We start from the raw sequence: 18,809 nt of genomic DNA, 5'->3' as shown, positions 1-18,809 counted from the left end.
GTGACGCGCGATCTTCGCGATTCGGCTAACGAGTCATTTTAACCAGCAATGAGGTTCTGTATGACTCGTCGAGTGTGTTCAGCCTCAGGAAAGAGCGCTCCGCACCATCTTAGGTCTAGCAACGTCACCTGTGTACCCCAGCCAAGAAAAGAACAAACTGACTGAAGCTGTCTATACATTGTATGCAGAGACTATACACTTATTTCAGTCTCCCAACCATTCAAGGCGCCAAATTCTCAATCACCAGCCAAACCCCCATCTTTTCCTCTCCTCCCTTCTCAGACCCTTCTCGCGCTTTCCCACCAACCGCCATCCCCTTCATCCCCCTCTTCTCCCTCTTCATCTCCTCCCTCGCCTCCCGCCACTCCCTCTTCACAGCCAATCTCTCCTTCTTCAACTCCTTCCTCTGCACTTTATACTCTTTCTTCGCAGCCTTCCATTCTGGGTCCTTCTTCGCCTTCTTCGCCGCTTTGCCTTTGCCCTTGGTGTTGGTATCAGCGTGTTTGGACTTCAACTCACGTTTCCTGAGGCGGTGTTGTTTCTTGAGCTCGCGGTTTCGCTGTTTGATGTTGCGGCGCGCGAGTTTGAGGGATTGGGCTTTGGGGGTTGGGGCAGGGGTGAAGTCGGAGTCGGAGTCGTAGTCGGAACCAGAGTCTGAGGAGGAAGAGTCTGAGCTATCTGATGATAGTGAGGAGGTGTCGTCGTCGTCATCCAGGTCCTTGACTGCAGATTTGCCCTTATCTTTCTTGTCGGTGGGGTATGCCGTGTCGATTTTGCGGTCGCCGTATAGGACGCCTGTTTCTTGGCCCGGTGGCGTGTCGTACGCAGGTGGGAGGTCGTTGTGGATTTGCTCGTACGAGGCAGGACCTGAGGTAGTGGGCCCTCTATTCCCACTCACACTCACATTTCCACCTGCGTTTCCACTAGCCATCCTACCCACCTCCACCCCGAAAGCACTAGCGCGTTTACCAATCTCAACACCCAAATCACCCATATGTTTACCGAATTGCTCCCCAATCTTCCCTAATTCTTTGCCTACTTCTGCCCACTCGTTTCCGGGTTGTGGTGGTCCACGTCCGCGTCCACGTCCGCCACGAGAGGAGCAGCCTCCTCTACCGAAGAAGGTGTTGCCTCGGGGCCCGAAAGGTCCTCGACCGCCGCGCCCGAAAGGTCCATTGCCAGGTGTACCAAAAGGTCCGTTACCAGGTGCACCGAAGGGGCCATGGCCTGGCATACCGAAGGGCGACCAGTGACCGCCTCGCCTGCCGCGAGGATGATGGCCACCCCGTCCATGTCGACCATGTGCGTGTGGAGACTCCTCTGGAGGTCCAGGAATGGAGTGAGGTGGGTCTTCATATGCTCCAGCAGATCCTAGCGCCCTGTTATGCGACGATGTGTTTCCAATATAATCAGACGAGCCAGTAGCCGTCTGACCCGAGAAACGTTCACTCCTCTCATGCAGCTTAAGCACTCTCTCGCTCGGCATCGGCACTGCGTCAGCGTCGAGAGCTTCGATCCAGGGGTATAATTGCCTCGCGCGCCATTCAGCCGTTGCAGTCTTATCGGCCAAGTTGGCGAGAACGGTGGGTTGGTGGCCCGCAGGTATAGGTAGCATATCTAGGAGCGCAGTCTCGCTGCGGAACGACACAATCAGACCTCTCGGCGCGAAGAAAGCTTCATTCGCTCCTCGAATGTAGTCGTGTACGATGCCGGAAGAGAGTCCTTCATGCGTCGATTCGTGTAGCAAGTCTTCGGCCGTCGTGTGCGCGGCTGTAGTCAGGACCTGTAGACCGTACAAGAACTCTGCAAACTCGGCTGGCTTGATGGAATGCCGGTCCAACACTTCAGCGTACGCAACTAAGAAGTATACGTGTTCGTCTGCACGTCTTGCCGGTCCTGCATGGTCAGGTATCGCGATGATGCGGTTTAGATGCGGTGCATACTGCGCCTTAGCATCTGGTTCTTCACGGCTGAACTTCAAGGCTTGGGTGAGCAAGTCAGAAGCCAGATCGGGCTGTTTGCTCGACGAAGAAGTAGGTTCGCTATGCACTCGTCCCACTGCGATGTTCTCACTCGTACTGACATGCTGGACTGGAACACTGGTGGCCTTGTCGTTTGCATGATTCGCGTAATCCGGCGCTTGTTCCCGTTCACTTGCAGGATCTGTTTCTTCGCCTCGTACGCGGTACTCCCATACTTCTGGCTCGTTTGGTCCTTCATTGGTAGTAATGCGATGGGCTTCGATTTGGCTGGGGTCTACGGGCGCGATGCCATGACGCGTGTCGTGGACGGCTTGGTCCCGCGCCTCGTCGTAGGATGGTGGCAAATCTTCATATTGGGGACCTCCTGGGCTGTGGACAGGAGTGGGCTCAAACTCGTTATCGGAGGAGTCGGCGATTGAGGTTGCGCTTGGTGTGAATGCGACGTTGGACTGGGATGATGTCGATGGGGGTGGTGGGTTGGATGTGAGGTTTGGGTTGGCGGGGTATGATGGTGGGCCGGCCATGATCAAAGTAAATCACAAAAGCCAGTGTTGATTCAATGTGACGATGTAAAGTAAGACGTGGAACTTAGAGAAAGTGTACTTAAAGTTGAAGCGTAAAGGACGAACTAGAAGCTTGTTTATTCGTACCTACTCCACTGACCTGCACAGCCTCACAGAAAGCTGCTGCCTTCAGATGCGGGGAGATGCCCAATCGCAACTTCACACTCGAAACCACGCATTTTGTCTAGTACTGTTCAACGTCCAGTAGGACGACTAGACTTGTCAGAAATGACGCGTGGGCAAGAGGGCCGCAGCTGCGCAGCACTTGAGATGGGAAACGGTGTGTGAGAGTGGGGCTGGCCGTGGCGTAAGCCTCGGGCGTCGCTGTGGCCGTGGAGAGCCAATTACACGGACTAAGCCTCTCCTGTTCCGGCACACCAAGATGTCAGAGCTAAGAGAGCGCATCATGTGTGTTATGATAAAGCATGTAAGAGCTAGATGTGTTGGCGGAATGCGCGACGTCAAGTATATCTTTGGTCTTTCTTTCCACTTGTGTCGGACTTGCTCGGCCTAACGACACGGCCGTAAGGTCCACACGCGATATCTAGGGTCAACTCGCTTTCGGCGTGAGACTGATCGCGTTACGGTTACCAAATCTACTAAACAACACGATTGTTGCGGAGTCGATTGCGATCGCTGTGTTGGTCTGAAAAGCAGGTGGCGAGAAACATACGCAAAGACGCATCATCACGACTAGCATCATGGAAGACGCTCCCACTGTAGCAGTCATTGGACTAGGTGAGATATCTCTTACTTGACATAACGAAGCAACTAACCGAACCTCTCAGGACCGGCTGGCCTCGTAGCATTAAAGAACCTGCGAGAAGAAGGATTTCACGCCACAGGTTTCGACCGCAAAGCCCATGTCGGCGGATTATGGCAGTACTCGGAGAAAGAGCAAACATCGGTTATGCAAACCACAACCGTAAACGTCTCAAAAGAGCGATCTTGTTACACTGATTTCCCTTACCCGGACGACGTACCGTCGCATCCAGCGGCCACGCAGGTTCAGCAATACTTGACAGACTATTCGAAGCATTTCGGATTAGAACCATATATGCGGCTTAGTACTGCCATCGAGCAAATCACGTTCGATGACGAGCGGGAGAAATGGGTTGTGGATGTAAAAGGTGGCGTGAAGGAGTACTTTGATAAAGTTGTTGTAGCGATTGGTGGTATGGTTGGTAAGGCCAGTCTGCCAGTCATAGAAGGCGTGGAAAAGTTTGCTGGACCTAGTGTAAACTCGCAAGCTTTCAAGCGGCCGGCAGACTACAAGGGGAAGAGAGTCATGGTTGTAGGGTTCAGCAACAGTGCGGCGGATACATCTACTCAGCTGGTGGGAATAGCAGATAAAGTGTATTTGGCACATCGGCATGGAGCTCGGGTTGTAAGTTGAAGCGTACCTTGTTGATTTGCGAAGTTCTTGAGACTGACAATGGTTCTTGTAGTTCCCGCGGCGCATAAAGGGTGTCCCGATAGACCACACACACAACCTACGTCTTGCCACCTTCCAAAGCCTCGTCATAACATACTTCCCTCGCCTCGGCGAGTTCCTCTTCGATAAATTCCTCAAGAAACTGCAAGACCAGAGTTTCAAAATCCGCCCTGAATGGCGCTTCGAGCCCGCAAGTAAGGTACCAGTGGTATCTGATACGTTAGTCCCCTGCCTCGAGGACGGCAGCATCACATCAGTCGCAGGCATCAAGCGCATTGTGAATGCTACTGAGGTAGAGTTGCAAGACGGGACAAAAGTTGACGTGGACGCAATAATCTGGTGTACGGGCTACAAGTCTGACTTCAGCATGATCGAGCCGCGTTTCAATCCTGAATGTCGGCCTCAAGCGTGGCTCGACGCGCCGGGCTCGAATGGGAAGTCGCTCTTCCGTCTCTACAAGAACGTCTTTTCACTCGAGAAGCCGGATAGTCTGGCGTTCATGGCTACTGTACACATAACGATTAGTGGGTTTAAGATTTTCGGTGAGCGACTCTAGGTATGATGGTTAGGCGAGACACGTGCTGACGACGACTAGACTTGACAACCATGGCTATAGCCCAGGTCTGGGCGGGCAAATCCTCTCTACCCTCGCTTCCGGATATGAAGCTCGCTGTGGATAAACACCACGTGTGGTTAGCAGAGACGGCAAAGCGTGTTTACAACTTGTCGCCAGGGCAATGTGAGACAGGTGATTGGGTCGCGGCCATGGACGATCTTGCCGGTACGGGTGTCAATGAGTACCTGGGATACGGGTGGAAAGGCTGGCTGTTTTGGCTTCAGAACAGAAAGTTCTGCAACCTGCTGATGGGTGGGATATGGAGTCCGCACATACATCGCGTGTTCGGCACAGGCAAGAGGAAGTGCTGGGATGGGGCGAGGGAGGCGATTGAGAGAGTAAACGAAAGTGTCGCTAAGATGAGGAAAGATGAAAAGAAGAAGAGGGGTTGACGACAGCTCGAGGTTCTGGTTCGCGAAGGTGCCAGGGCGTGCTCGAATGTTCTCTCGTGGGCTTCCCCACACATGACGACAGGCTGTATCACGAGGGTCCATGGCTGTCACTTTTGCATGGCGCAGTACATATGCCTCGCGACGAATATCTCGATATCCTCTATAGATACCGACTCGAAATAAACACCATCTCATTCTTACACGGCCATTACAGTTGTCCAGGTGACGTGAAAGGGTAAACCTTGGTCGGCATACCACAAGGCTGACCGTCAACCAATCGCAGCACGGGCCGTTGCACAACAGCTGGGGAAGGCGCGACGGGCAGCAGCCAATTTCGATTTCTTTCCACACGCCACGCCGCACACACTGAAACACGTCAATCGCGAGTTATATGGGCAGAGGCATTGTCTGCACCCGAACACACCACGCGAACCGCTTCCATCCAAACATCCCCGAGCCCGGAATGGCGACGCAGACGCTGCACGGCTCCTGCGCGTGCGGACGCAACCGCTATGTCATTGAGATGCCGACACAGCAGATTCGCCAGGCCGAGCTGCGATACGACAATACCTCTGCGTCGCGTAAGTACACGCCGGGTGTTGTGCAGCCCAAGTCTGCTTTGGGTTGCCGCGCGCTACTCTCCAACACGGTGCTAACAAGACTCTAGGACACCACTCAGCGAACCCCCTCACACTCTGGCTCCGCGTCCCTCTGCCATGGTACACCTCGGCGACGTTTGCACAATACCCCGACGAGACGCGCCTGAGCATCAAGCGCAGCTTCGTCAACCCGTACACCTCGAATACCCGCCGCCAGTTCTGCGGATACTGCGGCACACAGCTCTCGTCATGGAATGAGCGGACGAGAGACGAGGCCGAGCACATCTCCCTGACCGTCGGCAGCCTGCTCGACGAAGACCAAGACATGCTAGGCGAACTCGGCTTCCTGCCCAGCAGCAGCGAGAGCAGCGACGACGAGGACGAGACATCCGCCGCCGGACCCTCACGGACAAACCGCTCGCGCACAGTCGTCCGCTCAGAACCTCAATCCCGAGGCGCGCCCTGGTTCGAAGAGATTGTGCGCAACACCCGCCTGGGCCGCTTCAAGCAGCAGCGCGGCGGACACTCCGAGAGCGGCGTGCACGTCGAGTGGGAAGTCACCGAGTGGACCGAGGGCGATGACAACGGCGACGAGGGCAGCGCGACGCCTAGCAAGCGGAAGATTGGCGACGTGGACGATGCCGAGGATACCGAGATGCGCAGCGCGTGAGCCTACTTTCTTTCACACGGAATGAGTTGGATTGAAGACGGATTGAATATATCACTAGAAACGGATATCGCTCGCGCGTAAATGAGGACGAAACGTATGTAATCACTGGACCTCTGGCAGAGCGACATGACATGGGAACACGGAGTTGAAAGTGCGTTTGTTTATTTTGTGTACAGTATCTAAGAAATATAGCCACAGGAAGGCTGTAGTGGCATGCGTTATATGCTATGTTTGTTGTTTTGTAGTTGACCCTATTACGCGGTAAACACAAAACAAGAAATATAGCATATAGCGCATGTCACTACAGTCTTCCTATCCGGCGCATGTCACCTAAAAAGCTCTGGTGACAATGCACTGGACGTGGGTGGACCAATCTACTTTCTTTTTCGCTGAACACATTTGTACTTCCCGACCGCACAGCCATTGTCAGCGTATCACGCCTTGTTTCTCCATGGATCTCAATTAACGCCCCAATGTCACTGCATCGCATGGTGTCAAGTCGCACGACCAATGGAGCCGATTAGGACGCGTGGGGTATAGCACGGGCGTAAGCGGCTCGATCATGGCGCCGTCTTCCGACCTGTGGACGACACCCATCACACCACCATCTAGACGCTAATATGGGGAGAAGCAGAACGAGAAACCGTCGCATCTCGACTCGATTATTCCACTAATCTTGCGAGTCTGGAAAAAAACATTCTAACAACATCTCCCGATCTCACCTCCAAACCTCCAAAACCCGTCGTCGGAGTAATCACTTATCTCGCCTTACGCCACCTCGTTACACAAGCCATGCAAGATATCTCCGCATTCCCCAAGTCGCAGCATATCCGCCTATCTCCCGGGATGTGCCTCTCCACCAAACCTCACTACCCTCTTCCCATTGGTCAAATTTACAGTTCCTGCACCACATTCCCGGGATCGTTGGTTATCTTACACCCCTGGTCCACCATCGCTCGCCTGAGGTTCTCTTATCAGTTCGACATGCATGACTGCGACACAACATGATTAGTGTTCCCTGATGTCTGATATCCGTCACCCGTCTCCACGGTATCCATTCCAGCTGCGGGAGTGCGGAGATGGCGGATGCTCGCACGTTGGACTATAGTATGTGGGTATGTAGGTCAGACTTTTTTGGGATGGGTTTGCTTCGCTGGGGCTGACTGTTGGCGTGACGGCCGTGACCGGGGCGTAGAGACGGCATCTAGCACTGGGCTATGGGTACACTTAGTGCGTACGGAAGTCGCATGGGTGCTGGTAGGGCTGCTTTATCTGCCTGTCTTGGAAATTTTGTCGCGTCGCTTAGCATACGTACTTACGTGTAGATGTCACTGTTATGTTTGACACAACACAACGTAACGACAGAGATAGAGGCGTGCGAAGTCGCGGGTCGTCATAAGAGTAAGATGTGAATTGCACATTTCCTTTCTTCTTCCTCTGTGTCGTTACAGTCTTCTCAGCCGTGTTCATCGTCCTTTCTTTCGCCATCGTTCGTTGCTTCCTTATCTCTTGGGCGGGACGTTTGCTTGTACGATTCCCGCGTAGGACCGTTTGATCTGCGATCGACACCGCGAGTCCACTCGATTGCTCGCTCGCTTGGACTTGATCGATTGGTGGCGTTAATCTCCGGTTGGCCGTGTCTAGGCAGAGAGGAGGGTTGTTGACGTTACGACGGGTCTTATCGCTTTTGCGTGTATCCTAGTCATCAACGACCTCCTGCTTACGCATTGCATCACGTCGCAGTAGCAAAACTTTCACGGTTACTGGCGTACCGTTCACGCTGTACTACCACTTCCGAAGATGGATTTAGAAAAGAAGTCTGCTGAGAAGTCGAGACCGGAGGATGTCGATGAAGCGACAGGCGTTGGCGAAGTCCTGAACGCGTCGGGTCACAAACAGGAACTTGAGAGGAATTTCAGTTTGTTGAGTATCTGTGCGATTGGAATTACGACGGGGAATGTTTGGGCTGCGTTGGGAGGGTCTATCGTACGTCCATCTTTTTCTCTGGAACGAATTCATGGGATACAAGATGCTAACCTTGCCTAGGTCATTGCGCTCTACAATGGCGGCCCAGCAGGTGTCATCTACGAGTTCATCGCCGTAGCATGTTGCTACTTCATGATCGCGGCGTGTATCGCAGAGATGGCATCTGCAATTCCCTCATCAGCGGGTGTATACCACTGGGCTTCCGTCACAGGCGGAGCTAGGTTCGGAAAGGTAATCGGGTTCTACGCTGGCTGGTATGTATCACCCAACCCACTCCAACAAACGACATGATATAAGAAAAGAGCACAACTAACACACCCAGGTGGAACGCCCTAGGCTGGATCTTCGGCACAGCATCCATCTCCTCCATCCTCGCCAACCAAATCATCTCCATGTACGGTCTCTTCCACCCCGGCTACGCCTTCGAGCGCTGGCACGTCTTCATCGCCTACCTCATCATCACCTGGCTCGCCTGCTTCGTCGTCATGTTCGCTAATCGCGCGCTGCCTAAACTAACAAACATCGGTCTCTTCTTCATCCTCATGGGTGTGTTTGTTACCATCATGGTCTGCGCCATCATGCCTAGTAGAACCGGAAAAGGGTACGCGAGCAACGAGTTTGTGTGGAAAGACTGGCAGAACCAGGCTGGGTGGAAGAGCGATGGATTTGTGTTTTGCGCGGGCATGTTGAATGGGGCTTTTGCTGTGGGGACGCCGTGAGTTTTATCCCATTCCATCTATCTTCCATCCCCTTCCTTTTCCCCAACCTCAAATATCAACCAACCGAAGAATACAAATGCCATACTAACAATTCACCCCCAGCGACTGCGTATCCCACCTCGCCGAAGAACTCCCCTCCCCCCGCACCAACATCCCCAAAGCCATCCTCGCGCAATACACCGTCGGTTTCCTAACCGCCCTCCTCTACCTGATAACAATCTTCTACGCCGTAAACGACCTCGACAGTCTCTTCTCAAACCCCTGGCCCTTTCCCCTCGCCGAGCTCTACCGGCAGGCCACAAACACGCACGGCGGCTCCCTCGGCCTCTTACTCGTCATCTTCGTCCCGACGTTCTGCACGAATATCGGTTGTTATATTACTTCCGGCCGCATGCTGTGGACGCTGGGCAGAGACGACGCGACGCCGTTTAGCAAGTGGGTGGGCAAGGTGGATAGGAAGTGGGAGAATCCGTTTAATGCGACGTTGGCTTGTGGGGGTATCAACACAATCCTCGGTTGCATATACATCGGTAGCTCCACAGCCTTCTCCGCTTTCGTAGGCTCCTTCATCGTGCTGAGCTCGATGTCGTACCTCGCTTTCATCCTACCCAACATACTAACCCGGCGCCGCCACGTTATCTCAGGCCCGTTTACGATGCCTACGCCGGTGTTTTATACGGTTGCGAGTATAGCGTGTGGGTACATGGTTGTGTGGATACCGATCTACTGTTTCCCGTTCGCGGTGCCGTTTGATACTACGACGATGAATTATACGAGTGCGTTGGTGGGCGGGGTTACGATTCTGCTGGGCGGCTGGTATGTGTGGATAAGGAAGAGGGGGTATGTTGGGCCGAGGCGGTTGGTGGAGACGTTGGGGAATGGCGAGGCTACGATTGTGGGTGTGGAGGGGGGCAGTGGGGTCGAGAAGGTTTGATTGTTGGTGTGATCGGGGAGTGAATATTTGTATCATAGAAAGACTTCTTTATGAGAATTGTTTTCGTGTTCAGAGATAGAACTGTGCTACCACAACACCTGCCATGTCGTTCGACTGAATCCGACTATCTGGCTAAACGCCTCGTCTCTCTTCTCGACTTCATGCAAGATCCACTCATGGCCATTCCTATCCAGGAAACGCAGATCTCTATCGCATTCCTTGAGGACCTTGATCATCTTCTCCACATACCGGTCTTGCTTCTCCAGTTGGTTGATCTGTACATATGGCAGCGAGAAACGGATTTCATGTGGTGGACGCTTCGCGACGAAGCGCACCCCTGTTGCGTTGATGACGAGGTGTCCGGGCGTTTTGTCGAATTGTGAGCGGTAGGAGGCGAAGTCTTGGTTGGATGGTGAGGCGGAGTCTTTGAGATCATTTGTGTACTTTAGATCCGTTGCTTTGACCGTGGTGTTCTGCTTCTCGGTGATTACACGAAGGCCTTCAGCTTGTATGTACTGAATTGCCCACTCTGCATGTGTTGGTATGTTCCAGAGCAACCGCTTAGATGGCGAGACAAGCAGGCGGTAATTCGGAAAGTTGACCGAGACAGGAAAGAGGCAGAAGAAGGCGAAACCAGCAGAAAACGTAGAAATTTTGATGAGTAGCCAAAGAGGCGTGAAGACCGTGATGAGAATGGCGACAGTCATAACGACGATAACAGCCAGCGTGCGCATTGGCTTCCTCCACTCGTAGAAGTTGCGGACACTTTCGAAGAAGTTGGCCAGGTCGGCTAGCTGAACCATAAGCCAAGGACCAAGGTCTTGAAGCAGATCGTGTGCCCAGTTCTCGTCGCCTTGTTTCTCGATGAACTCGGTAAGTGACAATGCCGTTCTCTCCACGTCTTCTCTGTGTTCAATGTCTTCACGGAGGTCTTGGATGGACTGTCCGTGCCAGCGTCGCTCGACGACCAGATACAGTAGCGCTGACATCATGCCTGGTAGTAGTAGGTTGAAATACCAAAGGACGAGGTAAATCACCAAGTACTTTGTTGTCTCGAGAGGTTTCTCCCAGCGGTATACGCGGCGCGTGGTCATGATGAACTCCTGGAAAGGCGACGTCGCAACGATGAGGCGCTCGATATTCGGCATAATTGTCTCTTTGCTTGGAGTTGGTGGATCCGATCCGTAGCCTATATATTGACCTCCGTATCGGTGAGCGTAGTAGTCTAATAAGTGCGAACCATATGTTCTCCAGTCAGTGAAGCCGCGGCCTGCGGCATCTTGCTTCTCGAAATCAGATCTTGGCTTGAGCACCGCGGTGTCTCGAGGAAGGACCCTAATCTTTGTCACATGCCGATCTAGTGACCACCTGACATAGATGCTCTGTCTTTGGTTGAGCATGTCAGCGAAAGTTTGCTGGGCCTGCGCCTTCGCATCCGTAGTCGTAGCTTGTTCTATCGCAGCCGCGGCATTGACCAAATCCACTTCCTGGCCATGAGGCACTTCGCTCACAGCTATGTTTGCTGCGACTTCTTGGTTTCCTGGAAGTCTTCAGTCAGCGAAACATGTACTATGCGCGTGAAGGTGAAATTCTGCTCCATCTGGCGCGGTGGGAACATGCGTATTCCTCCTGGCTTTGGCGTTTACATCTGAAACAAAGGTCGCTTACCTTGACACCATCCCTTAGATTTCACCGTATCAATCGGATTATGCAGGAGGTCCTTGAAAGTATGTTTCTCTGAGGCGGTGGACTTGTGGTCAAGACGTGACTTCGACTGCTTTCCTTCCGTCGTATCGACCAGCACCAGCGAATCAGGATCAGGCTCATCGATTTCATCTTCAGCCTTTGCAATATGCAAAGTCTTTCTGATCTTGACACCGGCGATGTGCTTCTTTTGGCGAACCTTGTTGACTATCCTACTAGTGGATGATACAGGCGACGGATCGTGTAGGTGAGGTGTGTCGTCATTGCTACTTTCGGAGCGACTTCCGGTTACTTCGATCTGACCTTGATACGTGATATGTGACCGATCCAGTCCAATATCGAGCTCATCGACCTGGCGAAACTTTTTGTCGATGTCCATGGTGGCGCTATGCCTCAGTTAGTCAAGCGCGACGTGCGTAGGCTACATTAGCAGGTATGTGACGATGGATCAATGTTGTATCAATCGTAAGTGCGCATTTGGGCCGGGTTCTCAGGTTCAGTGACAACAGGTGAGTCTGTAGAGGCTGCCATTGTGCCCTTCTCCAAGTACGCTGGCACGGCTGGTTACGTTTGCTCATCGAACAAGCACCGCGGAGCACAGGGCGGCGACGTCATAGCGTCAGCCGCAACCAGGAAAATGAACCCGTGGCTTGAACAGAGTGCGCGAGCTGGCGAACGCAACATTGGTTACTGCCTAGAATGTCGCGATGGTATGCTGGTGTTCCAATGAAGTCTAGAACCTTGTCAGAACCCTGGTTGTCCTAGATTCCTGGATGGCGGATCTGCCGGCAGGGGAAGGTGCGTCCAACCCTGAGGCGGGGCAATGCAGGCTGAACACCTCAGCAACTCAACATGAAGCGGCTGGCACTGTATTCAATCGCAACAAAGTGATTTCAGACATATGACCATATTTCTATCAAAGTACATCTGAGTATCTAGACTCATCCTCGACCAGGGTGTATGGTCTCCGCTCTAGCATCGAACAATTAGACAAAAACACTACCCAGTATCCATCGTCTACGCTCAGCCCCTACACGTCATATTCAGGCCTCTCCCAAAAGCCCCAATCCTGCAAATCGCAAATACTAACATTCTCCCTAGTATCGTAGTCCTGCCAATCATTCATAAAGCTAGACAGTCGATTTACATCCGCCTCGATACCCAACAGACGCAAGCTCTGCTCCTCAATCTTCCTTGCAATCCGCTGCCACGCCCTTCCATGAGAAGACCTATTTTCGGGCGTACCACATAGTTCACACATATGTTGATCCAGAAAGATATGTAGCATCTCGTGTAGAATGCATCCCATGCGTTCTTCCGCGAGGGTCTTGCCTGTACGCTTGTACTCTGACTGTGTGTAGCAGCGACGTGTTGGGTGGAGGCGAATGAACGAGTGGTTGTTTCCGTCTTTGAGTTTTGTAATTGCGTCTCCTAGTATGCCGTGTTCGCTGTCCAGCTCATTGGTGTTCCAGACTGTTTCGAGGCTCTTGATTGCGCCGAAGAAGAAGATTTCGTTGAGCTGCGAGACGACCCAATCTGTTAAGAACTGCGTGTCTTTGTTGCGGATGTCGTGCTGGGCTAGCATTTCGAGGACGCGGGTGCGCTCGTGGCTTTTGCGCCATTGGGCAAGGGCCGCGGTTTGGCTGGAGTCCATGGCAGTTTCGGGGCGAGAGAAGTACTCGATGGTGCGGTGTGCCAGTAACAGGGGTTCGTAAATACCATCTTCGTGATCTTGGATTAGGGTAGGTCGTGAATTGGGTTGAAGGATGATGTCGTCCTCGTTGTGCTTGGAGTTGCATGTCCAAGGCCAGTTGAAGTAAAGCTGCTTTGCGTGCAAGTCACAGGAGCACTGGAAGTCAAATCTCGACTGAATGAGATGGACATCGAGTATAGTTCGGTTCTCCTTATCTCTAGAAACCATGGCAGGCCGATTTGCGGAGGTATCCATTTCAGACCTTTGGCTGTGCTCTTTGCACGGATCGCAATGGCATGGGACCCCAGGACGCTGTGTTGTGGTCTCGGCGACAGGCGGGTTCGGGGAAACATCGTGCTGTGATTCCTGGCTACTCTCTTTGGGCTTTTCGGGGTGAGTCTCTACTGTGGTTTTCACAACGGACTGATTAGTGGAGGTATCGACCTGAGACTGCCTAGCACTCTCCTCTTTCTTTCCAGGATGAATCGTAACTTGAGAAGTCTCGGGTGTAGTATGCGCAACTAAGGACACTGGTTGAGTCTTCAGCCGTGAATCAGACCACCGTAGGTACTCGAAAGTCACGACCGAACCGGCAGTGATAGCTGCCAATAAGACGACCAGCTGAGTTTGAGTTTTGTCCATGGTTGAATTAAGGTTGTAAGTGAGATGAGAGATAACGAAAGGCGAAGCTCGAACCGCTTATGTAGAAGACCTACCTAGCTTCTCTGCTCATTCACCGCTGGACTGAGCTACACAATAGCTGTTTGGCAAGAGATTGTCTTACGTCGCTGTTGGAGGGGTGAATTGATACCTAACTGACGACTTGTAATCTACACAATGAGAGACTAGACAAAGAATTGTCTCAGACATAAAGGAGGCGTGGATCGCAAGCAAGAGCGGAAAATCTGAGTCTCGAGCGAGAATACACCGCAGGAATAAGTCGTCAGCGAGATGATCTCGAATTGCTGTCGGAGCTCTCGCTCCTTATTGACGGTTGTAATGTAGGTATGAACAAGGAGATCAGCGAACTGTGCCGGAGAAAGAAGAAAAGGAAGAGACAATGTCTTTGACTCAGACATGGGCTTGCCCTTGATTCGGGCAGACTTTTTCCTACTTCCACATCGACCACACAAATGAACCCATGTGCACTTCATCCACAGGCAACAAGCATTATTGAAAAAGATCTTGTCAAAATACAGTCCGGTCAAGTACTTCATACAAAAAACTACAATAGTAACCTATGCCGTCTAAAAACGCTTTCACAGCAATCATCTTACTATGCACATATTTCCTCTCCTCTCGTCAGCCTGCTTATGAAAGCATCCTGCTCATATCATTCCTAATCCTGTTGTAATCGAGCAGACCCTCAATCTGGCCCACAGCCGAGACAGCGACGTCCTTGTCCCACAGCCTGTTGCGGGCGAATTGCATAACGTCCTTCTCTGTGATGCGGCCGACGACGCGCTCCACCTCCTCGGGTGATAACCGGCGGCCGGTGGTGACGATTTGGCGGCCAATGTCCTCGGCGACGGCCGTGGTGCCGTCGAGGGCGAGGAGGATCGAGGCCTTGAGTTGGGCCTTGGCGCGCTCGACTTCGGCGGAGGTGACGTTCATGGAGAGGCGGGACCACTCGCGGAGGGTGAAGTGGACGAGGTCGTCGAGCTGCGTCAGGTTGGAGCTGGTGAGGTAGATTCCCCAGAGACTAGGTTTGTTAGCGAATAGTTTTAGTATCATTCGATTATGACGTACCCAGTGTCCGAGTAGCTGGTGGAGAAGCTCATGAAGCTGTTGGCGAGGGCGTTTTGCGAGACAAAGTTGCTGAGCTTGCTGCCAAGGTAGTCGGAGGTACCCATGGCACGGTCCCAGTTACCGACGATAGCCTGTGTGACGAGCGCGGTGAAGTAGTCGGGGTCGCTCCAGCTGACACCCTCAACGGCAATGGCGATGTTGGCGGTGCCCATGGTGTCGTCACGGAGGCGGACCTCGGAGCCGATGAAGTCGGGCTTTGCCTTTTGCTCAGCAGCGGCGGACTTGGCGGAGTAGTCCTGGGGCTCCGAGGGGAGGTTGGCGAAGTACTTCTCGGCGAGGTCGACCAATTGCTCGTGGGGAATGCCGCCAGCGCCAACGAGGACCATGCGGTCAGCGGTGTAGTTGGTCTTGATGTAGTTCTCGAGGTCGGCGCGCTGGATGCTCTGGATGTTCTCCTTGGGTCCGAGGATGGTGCGGCCGAGGGGCTGGCCCTGGAAAGCGGTGGCGTGTAGGTGGTCGAAGACAACCTCCTCGAGCTGCTTGTCCACCTCTTCCTGTTCGCGGAGGATGACATCACGCTCGCGCTCGATGGCCTGGGCCTCGAGCTTGGAGTTCTGGAGGATATCGGAGAGAATGTCGACGGCGGCGGGGACATCGTTGTTGAAGGCCTTGGCGTAGTAGACGGTGTTCTCGCGCTGTTGTGGTCAGTATCCGGCCCTGGAAATTCTTCGTTCCGTATGACGTACCGAGGTGTAGGCGTTGAGGTGGCCGCCCATGTTTTCTATCTCGAGCTCCAACTGCTGCTGTGTGCGCTTCTGGGTTCCCTGTGCCATGCATCAGCGTGCTGTCCCAGTTATTGCCATTGGCTGTCCGTACCTTGAAGGCAAGGTGCTCCAGGAAGTGGGCAGTGCCGTTGGTCCTGTCCGTCTCGGCGCGGCTTCCAGCGTCAATCCAGACACCGACGGTCGAAGTCTGGGCCCACGGGGAGTGCTCGGTAGCGATCTGCGCAGTCGGGTCAATTGCAGTCCTGCATCCTCCTACAGTGGCGGGCATACCGTGAAGCCGTTCCCGAGGGTGGTCGACTCGGTCTTCGCGCCGTAGGCCACGGGCGTGGCCAGGCCGCGGGTCAGAGGCGAGGCCCGCGATGATTTGACGGCGTTGATGGCGGAGCGCGAGCGCATGCTGCGCTGCAGGTTGAGGGCGAGCTGGCGGGAAGCCATTGCGTCTGCTCGCTGTGCAGGGGATGGGAGATGGGGCGGTGATGGGTTGGGGTGGATGTCGATACGTCCAGCTGCAGCGCGGCCTAGGTGAGGTGGATGAGTTTCGTCAAATCTGCGATCACGGGACTTTCCGGCTGCCACCGCTGGCCAATGAGGGCGGCAGGGACGTCAGCAATCGACATCCGAGGCATTGTCGTCAACTACGACTGCGATCCCGATATTGCTTCTTGCGACCTCCACGACCTCAATCAGACAGTCAGACTGCACAATGGCCTCCGTCATGCGTCCCGGCCTCCTCAGGCAAGCTTGCCCGCCCGCCCAGCCCTCGCAGCGCATGCTGTCCACCGCGACCTCGACCCTCAACCGCCCGCTCGCCCAGTCGCTGCGACCAGCATTCCAGCGCTCAGCCATCCCCCAGTCGACCCGCATCGCCGCCTTCCACGCCACACAGCGCAACCAGATCCTGCCGCCGCTGCCCCAGAAGATCATCGGAACCACCAACGACCCCGTCCCCGTGCCAGATCCCGACTACGCCCACGGCAGCTACCACTGGAGCTTTGAGAGGATCGTCTCGGCTGGTCTGATTCCCTTGACCATTGCGCCCTTCGCTGCTGGGTCGCTGAACCCGCTTTCCGACTCGATTCTCTGCGCTCTTCTGGTAGTCCACTCGCATATTGGATTTGAGTATGTAGATCGAAATTGTATCTTGAGTTACAGTGGCTAACATATCACAGGTCCTGCATCATCGACTACTTCCCCACCAAGCGTGTTCCCCTCGTTCGAAAGTCTGCCATGTGGGCTCTCCGCGCCGGAACTGTCGCATTGGGTCTTGCCCTCTACTCCTTCGAGACAAATGACGTTGGCATCACCGAGGCCGTCGCGAGGTTGTGGCACGCATAGATACATCTTGGGACTTGTAATACAAATGCAGAGGCAGGGCTTTTTTCTGATTGAAGTGTGGTATCGTTTGAAGTGTTGTGATGGCTCTGCTTGTCGTTGTGGTTAACCTCACCAGCCTTCATCGTTCTAGCCCCGCCCTTCTACAGGCTTATCGAGACGGGGTGTTTACGACCTAGGAGATACAGACTCGTCTTGCTTGCATCCCCACCGAGAGTACATGATGAGCATAGAGATCGGCTTATTAGATGTGTACTGCTATTCGCCACTCAAATTTTGGTCCGACTGATGATCAATTCATTGACGATGGCTCAGACAAGTCCAGCTTACATTGCGCCGTACTGTGATAGACAGGACTCTCCTCTAGACCCCACCAGACGCCCCATCTGGTTTTCATGCTTACATTATACCAGCCACGCGATTGTCAACTGTTGTTGATGCTCTCGGCGTGATCATGTCCTCCCACCTCATGCAATGGAAAAGCTGAATACCCTGGAGCCTACGTTGACCTTAGGCCACCTACTTTGTATGATTTATCTTGATGTAGGCCCTAGGGTGTTCGGTCTTTTCCTAGGCTGACGTGCTCCGTGCTGCTGCTACTTACTTAGTCTCAACCTTCCATTGCTCCCAGTGCGTCTTCTCTGGATTGAAAACCATGCCAAACACCTCTTCAATCCCCTCCTCATCCACTTCGAGCTTTCCTTCGTAATCCTCGTGCAGTGCACCATAATTGCCGTGGACGGTGTCGTATACCTCAACCATGATGATGTCCGCTTCTTGCTCGTTCCGCACCCCCAGAAAACCTGTCTTCCTCGGTCCAAGAAACATCATCTGCGCCCAATTTTGCTCCGCCATACGACAGCATCCTGTCGGACAGAACGCATTCGTCAAATCAAACTCTAGGTAGTTCATACGCTTAAACTCTGGGCCCCCACCGTATTTGAAGAAACGATAAAGGTCCTCGATGTAACCATCCAAATCACCGTTCAGATAACTCAGAGCTCTCTCATGCGCAATTTGAAGACGAGCCGTGGGAGCTAGGCTGTCGAAATCAGCCTCCTTTTTCCAAGTGGAACGATCGAGAACGGGAAAGCCTTTGATAGAGCGCCAACTGAAGCCCATGCTGATACTCTTGATCAGACGGGGAGCTGAAGCTGAGAAGAGCCACCGATCTGGGAAGGGTACATGCGTGCGGGTGATATCCACACTCTTAGTGTTGTGGCAAAGACCTGATCCTGCAAATGGTTGTCTTTTCGTGCTTTCATCCGGTAGTACAAATAAGTTGTTGGCTAGGTAGACTTCCTCAGCCTCGCCATGAACCTGCTTGCAAGTGCGGAGGATAGCCAAAGACGGAACCTAAAGATGAGTGTACGAAGTCAGTATTTGTCTCACATACAGTTCGTACATGGGTATTACTAACTCGATAAGACTCCCAGTCCTCGAAGCGCTCCTCGTTTTCGACAGCGTACGTGTCGGGTGTATAGAAGACCTTGCCAACAATCACTAGCTCTTCATACACCATGACTCGAAGTTCAACAGGCAAATCGAGGAACCGGAATGGCGTGAAGACAGTCGTATTCTGAGACGTGGTCGTGGTCGTTGTAGTAACTGTGGTTATGGTTGTCGTTGTCTTTGTAGTTGTGAATCCGG

At 53.4% G+C, this 18,809-nt stretch overlaps 9 protein-coding genes across 9 annotated transcripts; 4 read left to right on the top strand and 5 right to left on the bottom strand.

The window, feature by feature from the left end:
* Positions 1-220: 220 nt before the first annotated feature.
* Positions 221-2,506, bottom strand: J4E88_008454 (uncharacterized protein; the record flags this gene model as incomplete). The annotated part of the gene is made up of 1 exon (XM_049402064.1): positions 221-2,506. The coding sequence occupies one exon, from the start codon at positions 2,504-2,506 to the stop codon at positions 221-223; it is 2,286 nt and encodes a 761-aa protein (XP_049252162.1).
* A 740-nt stretch (positions 2,507-3,246) lies between these two features.
* On the top strand, positions 3,247-4,988 carry J4E88_008453 (uncharacterized protein; the record flags this gene model as incomplete). The annotated part of the gene is made up of 4 exons (XM_049402063.1): positions 3,247-3,283; positions 3,334-3,839; positions 3,994-4,522; positions 4,576-4,988. The coding sequence occupies 4 exons, from the start codon at positions 3,247-3,249 to the stop codon at positions 4,986-4,988; spliced, it is 1,485 nt and encodes a 494-aa protein (XP_049252161.1).
* A 391-nt stretch (positions 4,989-5,379) lies between these two features.
* Positions 5,380-6,257, top strand: J4E88_008452 (uncharacterized protein; the record flags this gene model as incomplete). Its single annotated transcript, XM_049402062.1, has 2 exons — positions 5,380-5,569; positions 5,656-6,257. 2 exons carry the CDS (start codon positions 5,380-5,382, stop codon positions 6,255-6,257), a joined length of 792 nt encoding a protein of 263 aa, XP_049252160.1.
* Positions 6,258-8,057: 1,800 nt separating this feature from the next.
* J4E88_008451 (uncharacterized protein) lies at positions 8,058-9,896 on the top strand (the record flags this gene model as incomplete). The annotated part of the gene is made up of 4 exons (XM_049402061.1): positions 8,058-8,243; positions 8,304-8,497; positions 8,566-8,958; positions 9,065-9,896. 4 exons carry the CDS (start codon positions 8,058-8,060, stop codon positions 9,894-9,896), a joined length of 1,605 nt encoding a protein of 534 aa, XP_049252159.1.
* An 86-nt stretch (positions 9,897-9,982) lies between these two features.
* Positions 9,983-12,215, bottom strand: J4E88_008450 (uncharacterized protein; the record flags this gene model as incomplete). The annotated part of the gene is made up of 3 exons (XM_049402060.1): positions 9,983-11,436; positions 11,565-11,986; positions 12,211-12,215. The coding sequence occupies 3 exons, from the start codon at positions 12,213-12,215 to the stop codon at positions 9,983-9,985; spliced, it is 1,881 nt and encodes a 626-aa protein (XP_049252158.1).
* Positions 12,216-12,630: 415 nt separating this feature from the next.
* On the bottom strand, positions 12,631-13,935 carry J4E88_008449 (uncharacterized protein; the record flags this gene model as incomplete). Its single annotated transcript, XM_049402059.1, has 1 exon — positions 12,631-13,935. The coding sequence occupies one exon, from the start codon at positions 13,933-13,935 to the stop codon at positions 12,631-12,633; it is 1,305 nt and encodes a 434-aa protein (XP_049252157.1).
* A 669-nt stretch (positions 13,936-14,604) lies between these two features.
* Positions 14,605-16,262, bottom strand: J4E88_008448 (uncharacterized protein; the record flags this gene model as incomplete). Its single annotated transcript, XM_049402058.1, has 5 exons — positions 14,605-14,995; positions 15,043-15,737; positions 15,789-15,866; positions 15,919-16,044; positions 16,098-16,262. 5 exons carry the CDS (start codon positions 16,260-16,262, stop codon positions 14,605-14,607), a joined length of 1,455 nt encoding a protein of 484 aa, XP_049252156.1.
* A 268-nt stretch (positions 16,263-16,530) lies between these two features.
* Positions 16,531-17,162, top strand: J4E88_008447 (uncharacterized protein; the record flags this gene model as incomplete). The annotated part of the gene is made up of 2 exons (XM_049402057.1): positions 16,531-16,946; positions 16,997-17,162. The coding sequence occupies 2 exons, from the start codon at positions 16,531-16,533 to the stop codon at positions 17,160-17,162; spliced, it is 582 nt and encodes a 193-aa protein (XP_049252155.1).
* A 597-nt stretch (positions 17,163-17,759) lies between these two features.
* On the bottom strand, positions 17,760-18,681 carry J4E88_008446 (uncharacterized protein; the record flags this gene model as incomplete). Its single annotated transcript, XM_049402056.1, has 2 exons — positions 17,760-18,515; positions 18,580-18,681. The coding sequence occupies 2 exons, from the start codon at positions 18,679-18,681 to the stop codon at positions 17,760-17,762; spliced, it is 858 nt and encodes a 285-aa protein (XP_049252154.1).
* Positions 18,682-18,809: the final 128 nt, after the last annotated feature.

This window comes from Alternaria novae-zelandiae (genome assembly GCF_023758075.1).
Source record: "Alternaria novae-zelandiae strain BMP 2774 chromosome Unknown scaffold_19, whole genome shotgun sequence".
NCBI classification, from domain to species: Eukaryota; Fungi; Ascomycota; class Dothideomycetes; order Pleosporales; family Pleosporaceae; genus Alternaria; species Alternaria novae-zelandiae.
This window is presented reverse-complemented; position numbering and strand designations above follow the sequence as displayed.